At 43.2% G+C, this 11,010-nt stretch overlaps 1 protein-coding gene across 2 annotated transcripts in view; it reads left to right on the forward strand.

Annotated features, from left to right (window-relative positions):
* Positions 1 to 11,010, forward strand: part of APLP1 (amyloid beta precursor like protein 1) — a 58,407-nt gene that overhangs the window by 43,567 nt on the left and 3,830 nt on the right. For both annotated transcript variants that reach the window (XM_087727856.1, XM_087727857.1), the window contains one exon: positions 10,712 to 10,855. In XM_087727856.1, coding sequence (XP_087583982.1) covers positions 10,712 to 10,855 — 144 coding nt within the window. The remainder of the gene's footprint in view (positions 1 to 10,711; positions 10,856 to 11,010) is intronic.

An 11,010-nucleotide genomic window follows, 5' to 3' on the forward strand; every position in this document is an offset into this window, starting at 1 on the left:
CTGATCTAAGCAGTCCTAGCTGATCTTGGAAACTAATCGGAATGGGATCTGGTTCATGCTTGGGTGGAAGCCACGAGAAAACACCATCCCTGAGGACTAACCTGAGGATTGAGAAAACATCCTGGAAAAAGGCAGTGCCAGCCTCTTCTATATTATTGTCAAGAGAACTGTACAGATAGAAGAGAATATTTGTAGCTCAGGATTGAACTGTGGGATTCTTGATGCGCTCTGAGCTTGGTGGCTTTCTTGCACATTACCATTACCAAACTAGGTAACATCATCAGTGCTGTTGATGAACTATACAGAACTATACAGACACATCCATGAATTCTACAGGAATCCAGCTTGCCTTGAAAAAGACTTGGCTACAACTTGCTGTACCCGTAGGTGGTGGCTTGAAGGAACTGCTTTGCTTACAGCTGTATATTTTAAATAACCAGGCCTCAACTTAATCCCTTTCGGCCACTAGCCCCACGCATCATTTCCTTTGTGTTTGTTGCTGCGTCAGTGTTCATAGTAGTATCCTATACAGATGAGAGAGATCACGTAGTAAATCCCACTGTTGCCACTCTTCATCAATGACATTGGCTTCAGGTGCCTGGGGTTTTCAAAAGCACACCAATTAGAAGGTGGGTGGCAAAATGGATTTAAGCGAGCTTGTAGCATCTGGAAAATGCCAAAAGGATCTGTGCAGATATTTGACTAGCTTTTAACTGGGAATTTGCTACTTCGGTTTATTTCATTATTTCTTCTTCTTCTTGTTGTTGTTCTTCTTGTTGTTCTTGTTGTTGTTGTTGTTCTTCTTCTTCTTCTTCCTCTTCTTCTTCTTCTTCTCTTCCCTCCCTCCCTCTCTCTCTCTCTGAAAATAGATTGAACGGCAACAGTGGTGGAATTCAAATAATTTAACAAGCGGTTCTCTGCCCTAATGACCAGCTGGGTAGGCGTGGCTCGGTTGCCACATGACTGTGTGGGCATGGCCAACTCAATGTCACTTACATGGATGGGCGCTTCACCTTAGATGATCTAATGTGATAAGGGTTAACTGGAGAGGCAGTTTCTATAAGCAGGGCAATAAAGATTAGGCTAGAAACAACACCAGAATGTTTCCTTCCTGCCTTCCTTTCAGGATTAGCCCTGTAAAGTGGAAAAAAACAAAAGGAGATTTCTTCCAACAACCGGTTCTCTGCTTAGAAAGTTAACAACCGGTTCTCCCGAATAGGTGCGGACTGGCTGAATCCCACCACCGAATGCCAGTGTCTTACATCTCTTTGGCAGGTTCTTGTGTGATCCCCATTCAACTGTGTAATAATTCTGAGGTGTAGTGTTGTTGGTTATTTTATTTTTTTTGCGTCTTCCTTTTCTCAGACAGCAAAGCACAACCACTTTTCTTGAATTGGGTGTTATTGTTACAGCGAGCTCATATTATCTGTTACTTCGGGACTCTGGGGAGAATTCCATCTGCTGCCGGTGATTTATGAGTTTAATCTATCTGTTTGTTCTAAAGTGTCCTCTAAAGATGATTCCGTTTGTGTCACTTCTTCAGATTTATTGCCTTGGTGGAGAACAATTTGGATCTATTTTGCCAACCTTGCCTTTTGTCTTGGGCAGATGCAAAGCAGTCATTTAACTTCTCAATAATATTTCTGCCTTCCCTAAGTGCTCTTTTTACATCTTGATGGGCTGATGCCCCAAACCATTATGTCTGGCAAACTTCCTGCTTCTAATGCAATCCTTTTAACATTCTTCTCCTTGTCTTATATACCTCTTATCTAGATTATATTTTCTTTTTTTTCTTTTTTGGCCTAACCTTATTAGGCATTTTATTATGTTTCAACTGTTAGTATTTCAATTCTTTGAGGATTTTTTTCCCCACACGGGCAATAGCTTTAATTTTTTTTCCCCAAGGGACACATTTTTTAAAATTCTATTTAGTCGCTCCAATGTTTTCTTTAAAACTGTCTTTGAAGAAGTCATGCAAGCTCAAATTTGTCAAGTTGTGGCTACATTCATGCACAGGTTTTGTTTTTGCATATATCCTAATGGAACGATTTATAATTGTTCTTACATCTTGTTGTTAGTTGCGAAGTCGTGTCCGATCCATGGCAACGCCTTGGAAAACATTCCTCCAGGCCTTCCTGTCCTCTACCATCCTCTGGAGTCCATTTAAGATCATGCCTACATCTTTGGTGACACCATCCAGCCGCCTCATTCTCTGTGGTCCTCTTCTTCTTTTGCCCTCAGTCTTTCCCAGCATGAGGCTCTTCTCCAGTGAGTCCTTCCTTCTCATTAGGTGGCCAAAGTATTTGAGTTGCATCTTCAGGATTTGGCCTTCTAATTAGGGTTGATCTCCTCTAGGACTGACCAGTTTGATCACCTTGCAGTCCAAGGGACTCGCAGAACTCACACAGTTTGCGGGGGTTCTTACATCTAAACAACAATTGTAGGTGTTGGGAGCTACAAATATTGGTGACTTTCATGTCAAGCTCTACAGTACACTTGACTGAATTGGAAGTAAACAGGAGCAGTTTGGAGCCATCAGTTTTAATTATCTTGAGTGCTTACAGTAGAAAGGCGACGCTTAAATCTAGTAAATATATAAGGCTTCAAAATCTAGCTTGCTCAGCCATTATAAAAAGCATAGCTAGAGTAGAACTGGGGAGTTAATAGCTCCAGGATAAAGGAAAAGCTTCAAGGCTATTCAAAACTGAGTTGCAAAATGCAGAGAAAATAGGTTTTCATATCCATATGCACATTTGGAGTTTTCTCAAAACAGCTCGCAAATATATTAAATCAGGCTTCCCCAGCTTTGGTGCCCTCCAGCAATGTTGAACATCCAGAGCCTAGAAATTCCCAGTTGGCTTGGTTTTGTGAAGCTGAAGACCCATATGTCTGGAGGGCATGAGATTTGGAGAGGTTGTAATCAATCAAGTGACAAAGTCGGTTTTAAACGGAGAATTAATTACAGGAGCAGAAAAGGCAGGAGCAGCTTCGGGGAAAACCTGAGAATAAAGGAAAAGCCAGATGGATACGATCAAATGCTTACTTAACATCCCATCCTTGTTCTGCTCATGGCAGAAGAAAGTCATCCAGTAAAGATATAAACATGGCTGTGTTTTGTTTTCATCAACTGAAATTGAAAAAGATACTCTTTCTAAAACCAGAGTAAATATACAATCAGTAGTAAAGGTAAAGTTTCCCCCGCACATTCGTGCTAGTCGTTCCAGACTCTAGGGGGTGGTGCTCATCTCTGTTTCAAAGCCGAAGAGCCAGCGCTGTCCGAAGACGTCTCCGTGATCATGTGGCCGCCATGACTCAACGCCGAAGGCGCACAGAACGCTGTAACCTTCCTACCAAAGGTCGTTCCTATTTTTCTACTTGCATTTTGACATGCTTTCGAACTGCTAGGTTGGCAGAAGCTGGGACAAATAACGGGAGGTCACTCTGTTATGCAGCACTAGGGATTCAAACCGCTGTACTGACAACCTTTCTGACTGACAAGCTCAGCACCTTAGCCACTGAGCCACCACATCCCTTCAATCAGTAGTAGTTTTATTTTATCTTGTCAAGGATGTCTTGACTTCCATCAATAGTTGTGGGTGGCCCTCCAACTTATGATACTGAAAACGTAGAGTCAATAGAATAACAGAGTTGGAAGGGAACTTGGAGGTCTTCTAATCCAGCCCCATTTGAGCAGGGGACACTATATCATTCCAGACAAGTGGCCATCCATCTCTTCTTAAAAGCCTTCAGTGAGGGAGCATTCACAACTTCTGAAGGCAAGCTGTTCCACCGGTTCAAATTTCTCCTCAGTTCTAAGCTAGTTCTCTTCTTGATTAATTTCCATCCATTGTTTTTTGTCTGGCCTTCTGGTGCTTTGGAGAATAACTTGACCTCCTCTGCATTGAGGCAGCCTCTAATATTTGAACATTGCTATTGTGTCACCCCTAGTCCTTCTTTTCTCTAGACTAGACATACTATATACCATATTTCCCTGAAAATAAGATAGGGTCTTATTTTCTTTTGACCTCTGAAATAAACACTTGGTCTTATTTTTGGGGAGATCTTATTATTTTTGAGGTGCAGGAGGCAATGAGCGTGGTCACCTCATGGCTGCTGCTGTATTGCAATATTTTCAAGGAGGGCTTATTTTCAGGGGAGGGCTTATTTTAGCGCATGCGCTCAAAAGCCCAATTGGGCTTATTATCCGGGGAGGTTTTATTTTCATGGAAACAGGGTACATATATATACCAGGCAGTAGTGACAAAATATGCCTCATCCCTATAGAAAGCCATGGGCCTCTTCCATAGATGTCAAGGGAATTATTCATTTGAACGCAAGGAATTAAGTACATCCTGCTACCCATTAGCCTTTGCATAATTGCCTCTTATTTACCAGGGACTGATTCTTGAAATCATGTTCTGAACAGATCATCTTTCCTTCATCTGGGTTTAAAAATCGTGGAAAAGAAAAGAGATCTTTGCCTCATCAAATTGTTATGTGTGCTTTGTCTAATATCTTTACTATTCCCTCGGTTGCATGCTTAATTCCAGATCCCCATTAGTGTCAGTTGATTTTGTGCCCTGCGTACATCTGTTGTAACATAAAACTGTCTCTACTTGGTCTTCTGGTGGTTAATTCATCTCCCCCCCCCCCCAATAATTACTGGCATTGGATTATTCAACCGGAAGGAGAGAAAACTGGTTTGCATCTTAAAATTCCCTGCACAAGGAAATTTATCCTAGGGAGATTTCATCTTTTTTTAAAAACAAAAACAAAAACCAAACCATTATTCTTTCTCTGCCTGAGATCATCTCTGCTTCATATCCCATTCCACTTCATTGCTTATGATTTTCTTTTAATTGTGTCAGAAGAATAAGTAATTCTTCTGATTTGTCGACCTGTAAAGGACGATAGGGAATTGGGAGAAGAAATAAGAGCTAGAAACCACTTGTCTCTATGAAAAACAAACATTAGAAGCTCGTAATCAACAGCTTTGTTCTCTGCAAAATCCAGAGAGACAACAACAAACTCCAAGCTTTGCTACTTTGGTGAGTGTTTGTGAGATTTGGCGGTTGCTTTCAACAAGCTAAAATGCCAAACACAACAAATTGGCATGAAAAACAGTGTTTTTAGAACTCCAATAGGCCTTCAGACCCACGCAGCATTTTACATCTGAATTACAGATGCCTCAAGTGGAAATATTAACGTAAGCATTATTTGTAATCTCTAAAGTCTCTGAAAATCGTACACAACTGAGAAGATGAAGGCAGATTGTTTGTAACAGTGTCCTGGGGCGTAAGAAGAAACCCAGTTCTCTATCTGCTGTGAATATTTAACAAATGCTGCAGGGATCAAAAGCTTACTTCAATTACTCCTGAACTTGGCAATGCTTGTCGTAATAGTTGCTAATCCCTTACTCCTTAAAAATAAGCAGTGCCTTTTGTGCGCAGATTCCTCGGGCTTTATCCCGACCGCAGCTTTATGAATAAATCATAAGTTCTTGTCACAGGTGAGAACTGATGTAACAAAGCAACCCTTAGTAAGTCATTTCAGAATTCATAAATGGTTAAGGAGCAGATTAAATGTGAGCCAAGCTGCTCCTGTAAAGTAGCAATTTCTCCTTATTGATGGAAACATACCAGTGTAAATGTTTGTAAAACAGCAATAGAAGAATAGAATACAGCTGGAAGGGATCTTGGAGGTCTTCTAGTCCAGCCCCTGGCTTAAGCAAGGAAACCTATACCATTTTCAGATAAGTGACTTTCTAGTCTTTTCTTAAAAACCTCCAGTGGTGGAGCGCTCACGATTTCTGAAGGCAAGCTGTTCCGCTGGTTAATTGTTCTCACTGTTAGGAAATTTCTCCTTAATTCCAGTTTGCTTCTGTCTTTGGTTAGTTTCCAACCATTGTTTCTTGTCCTGCCCTCTGATGCTTTGGAGAATAATTTGACCCTCTATTCCTTGTGGCAGCTCCTCAAATACTGAAATTCTGCTATCATGTCACCCCCAATTCTTCTTTTCTCTAGACTAGCCAAACCCAAATCCTGCAACTGTTCTTCATATATTTTAGCCTCCAAGCCTCTGATCCTATTAGTTGCTCTTCTCTGCACTTTTTCCAAAGTCTCAACATCTTCTTTGTAGTATGGTGATCAAAATTGGTTGCAGTATTCCAGGTGTGGTCTTACTAGGGTTTTATAAAGTGGTTCAATATTGATGAATTCAATATTCAACATTGAACTGTAACTACCAAGTATTATAGATTAAAGCCAGCTGAATCTATCAAGCAGGATGCAGTAACGCTGAAATGTCGCATTTCTGTTTATAATTCATTGTAGGATTGGGATTTTCAGAGCAAAATAAGTGATTTGGGTCTTGGAGAACCTTAAAGCATCCCTAGAACCACTTTCTTTGGGGGGGGGGACTCCAAATGGAGTTAATTATTTCCACAGGAATGGGTAATGGATGCTTGGTTCCCACAGGCCAGGCAGCGCTGGGCCAAAAAAACGCTATCTACCTTTGCTACAGGTCAACAGTTCTCAACTTCAGCAGGTTTAAGATTGTGTGGACTTCAGATCCTAGAATTCAATTCTGGGAGTTGAAGTCCACACACCTTAAAGTTGAGGAACACTGCTATAGACCAGTGGTTCCCAAACTTGGCAACTTTAAGACTTGTGGACTTTAACTCCCAGAATTCTCAGAGCTAGCTGGAGAATTCTGGGAGTTGAAGCCCACAAGTCTTAAAGTTGCCAAGTTTGGGAACCACTGCTATAGACAAAAGACATATTTTAGAGCAGGGCTTCCCAATCTTGGCAGTTTGAAGATGTGTGGACTTCAACTCCCAGAATTCCCCAGCCAGCATAGTAAGAATTCCCTTGCCAAGGTTGGGAAACAATGGTTTAGTGTAACTTACTCCATTCCCCGGTGATTAATCTGTATGAATTCTCCAAAGCCTCCAAAGCATTCTGTATTTCATACTTTTGGACTGGACTCCTGGTCCTCGCAGGCAGTGACCATGTTGACTGAGGTTGTGAGCCTGTAAAGATTCTCAGTCATCCAAGCCACGGTCGTCCCGAAGGTGCTTTTTCAGGAGGCAACTGGACTTGCTTTGATTTTTTTTTCTTTTGAAGATGTTTCGCTTCTCATCTGAAGAAGCTTCTTGGATGAGAAGCGAAACGTCTTCAAAAGTAAAACAAGAAAGTCCAGTTGCCTCCGGAAAGAAAAAGCACTTTTGGGACTGAGGTTGGAATATATGGAAGTTACCAGATTGAAGAAATCCCATTTGTAACCTTTCCTCCCTTCTTCTCTAGCCTTGATAGTGGTTGAGCCATGCCAAGTTGAGAGGCAAATCAGACCACCCAAAAGTAAAAATGTAGAACTCCTGGGAGTTTGACGTGGCAGTTGAAAGAAATTCCCCACACCCCGTCTCCCCAAAGATTAAATGCAATCTCAGCTTGGGGCCTCCACCCAATATAAAACCAGTTTCTGGTTTTGTTTTGTTTTGTTTTTCATTTTAGCACAGGTCTACAGTTGCATTCAGTTCCCCCAGGCAGTTTGTAATAACAATTCAACTGCATGTGATTTTTTAAAAAAAAAATTGGGGAAAAAAATTTCAGGAGCAAGCAGGTAAAATCTGACAAGATAGCGCCTTTCAAATGTTGTGTGGTTGTGCTTGGACGGACCTCTGCCCAGTGCAGTGGTGGGATTCAGCCACTTCGCACCTATTCGGGAGAACCGGTTGTTAACTTTCTAAGAGGTTCAGAGAACTGGTTGTTGGAAGAAATCTTCTTTTGCTTTTTTTCCGCTTTACAGGACTAATCCTGTAAGGAAGACAGGAAGGAAACATTCTGGTGTTGTTTCTAGCCTAATCTTTATTGCCCTGCTTACAGAAACTGCCTCTCCGGTTAACCCTTATTACATTGTAACAGCTAAGGCGAAGCGCCCATCGACCTGAGTAATGTTGAGTTGGCCACGCCCATATGGTCACATGACCATTAAGTCCCACCTACCCACTTGGTCATTAGGACAGAGAACCGGTTGTTAAATTATTTGAATCCCACCACTGACCCAGTGACACTTTTTGTGTGTGTGACTTAGCAAGCAAAATAGAGACCCACTAAGATAGGGGTCACCAATCTTTTGGATCTCAGGGACCACTAAATTCATAATTTTGAATTCCACGTACCGCTAATACGATCTGCCTAATGACCAGCTGGGTGTCGTGGCTGGGTGGTCATGTGACTGGGTGGGTGTTGCCAACTCAATGTCACTCATATCGAAGGGCGACTTGACATCCTCCCCTCCCAGCCACTCTTTGCCTGCTCCCCCCCCCCCAGGCTCCTTAGGACCCCAACAGGAAACAGTTGCTGGAGCTAAGCAGCCACCCGGAGAAAGAGTTGGCAAAACAGCTCAGTTCAAATTGGATCTGACCGAGAAGGAGGCTCAGCAGAAGCACCTCACTGAGGACTACACGCATAGGTTTTCCAAGCAGAGGGAAGACCTGCAGGAGTGCAAGACCAGGTGCCAGCCCATGGAGGTTTAGCGGGCTGAGATGGTCAGCCAGTTCCAGGCTATGATGCAGTCCCACTGGAACGAGGCCCTCCTGCTCTACGCCACCAGCAGCATTTCCCTCCAACCTTCACCCAAAGCCCCACACCAGGAGGCTGAAGCAGACCCCAAGTCAGAATTTCTTCCACCCTCCAACCCACACAAAAAGACCCCCAAGGGGGAAACTCTCTGCAGCAACACAAGTGTTCATTGCATCCATCCATCCCAGGGGGCATAGTTTGAGGGCTCCCAATTTAGTGCAAGATAAAAAATGCAAATAATTTGTCTGTGGATCATCAAAATTTTCTTGTGGACCACCAGTTGGTGACGGCTGCTCTAAGATATTCAATAGGCACAGCAACAAGGAGCATTGTCCCTAAGCCATATGTGGTACAGGTGACTTATGGCCAGCTGAGCCCAAAACTTCCATTGCTAACAGTTGTAAAGTGAGTTTGTTGTTAAGTGAATCTGGCTTTCCCACATGTCAGGGATTTGCAAAAGGTGATCACATGACCCCGGGAGGCTGCAACTGTCATAAGTACATGCCAGTGGCCAAGCGTCTGAATTTTGATCACAGGACTGTGGAGGATGCTGCAGTGGTTGTAAGTGTGAAAGTGGCCATAAGTCAATTTTTTTTTCAGTGCAGTTGTAACTGTAGAAGTCACTGAATGAACGGTTAAAAATCAAGGATCACCTGTGTTCCTGGCAAGGTGTGATGAATAATTCCCTCCATCAGTTGTTAATAAATTGGTATGGGACAGGGGTGGGTTTCTCGCCCCGTTCCAACCGGTTCGGTTGGAACGGGGCCGGCGGCGTCCTCGTGCACGCGCGCGGTGCACGCATGCGTACTAGCATCTGCGCGACGCTCCAGCTGCTCCTGGACGATCGCGCAGGCGCTGTATGCGTCCTGCGCATGTGTGGAAGCACAGAACTCGTCAAAACCGGGTAAGGACCGCGGGCGGGCGGGCGCGCCCTTCGCCGTTCCCGGAAGTTACTTACTTCCGGGTTCGGCAACCAACCGGTTCGCAGGGACCACCGCGAACCAGTTGAAACCCACCCCTGGTATGGGAGAAAGATGGTTCTGACTTGATATTCTGCTTCTAATCTCTGGGTTTAAGCAGAAAAGGTAAGGTAGAGCCATTGGAATGGACTTGGTCTTCTTCTTGTGCCATATTCATCATCGGATGTTGGCGATCCTATTTTTATCCACAGTCACACACAAAAAAAGTGCTGTTGAATTTTGCCCAAACCAGATTTTAAAGCCATGATGTTCTTCTTCTGCCTGGACCTCATTTGCCTTCAATTTTTCCCTGGAGGATTAAGTGAAGGATGTCGCGTCACATGTCCAAAATATTCTTACTTTTGCTTTTTTTAATGGTTTTGATGATTTCCCTCGGCTTTCCTAGGCGGCTTATTCTGTCCTCATTTCTGACTTTATCAACCCAACTTATACGTAACAGCTGGTCTTCATCCAGAAGAAAAAAATATTTTCTTTACCTAACTTTTCACTTCAATATCATTTTGTGTCCACTTCCAGCTTCAGATAGTCCACTTTGTCACTAAATCAGCCTTTGTGGGTCCTTTGTGGTCGATTGAACACTCTAGCCAGAAGCACACATCTGTTCTTTTATTTCTTTCAAGGGATTCAGACATCTTCCCATCATATTACAAGACCAGGTCACCCCATCCCATTGCACCCCTTCCCATCCTGTGCTCCAAAAGCAATATTTTGTTACCAAGGCAAATGTTAGGGGGGGGGGAACTGGATTATCTGCCAAATATATTTAGTTGCAGGTGTTTAGACATTCTAGAGGGACCAACGATGGTCATGGTTTAGGCTAGAGGTGTCCAACCTTGGCAACGTTAAGGCTTGTGGACTTCAACTCCCAGAATTCCCCAGCCAGCATGCCTGACACCCCTAATTTAGACAATCTGTGTGATAACATTGGACAGGATTCTTTCAACCTCTGCATTGGGGTTTGAGCTCAAGTTTTAATATCTCTGGTGGAGTCAGCTATATCAAACAGGGGGAGCATCCGTTACCGCATATGCATCTTTTCTCAAAAGTCTGTTCTTCTATCATCCTTCATCATTGTAGATATATACAAGGTGTCTTCTTTAGCAAACATGAAGATTGTCCTGAAATCACATTCACTCTGTTTTTCCACAGGAACCTGACACCTTGGTAACCATCAACCGAGGGGCCCTGATTGGTCTCCTCATCGTAGCAGTGGCGGTTGCCATGGTGATTATCATCAGCCTCCTGATGGTTCGCCGAAAGCCATATGGGACCATCAGTCACGGCATTGTTGAGGTACCTTTGGGAAAAATAAGCTCTCTGCTTTTGGGGGTCTGGACAAATTTTAGGGATTGCAGGTTTTGAGAAGAATTCGAGACTTCATAAAAGTTTTTGAAAGCTTTCGCTCACACCAGGTTTTCTCCACTCTGCTTATCTATTGGGGGGGGCAG

This window comes from Thamnophis sirtalis, unplaced genomic scaffold (genome assembly GCF_051295495.1).
Source record: "Thamnophis sirtalis isolate CommonGarterSnake01/CBP01778 unplaced genomic scaffold, rThaSir2_p1.2 scaffold_13, whole genome shotgun sequence".
In the NCBI taxonomy this organism is placed as follows: domain Eukaryota; kingdom Metazoa; phylum Chordata; class Lepidosauria; order Squamata; family Natricidae; genus Thamnophis; species Thamnophis sirtalis.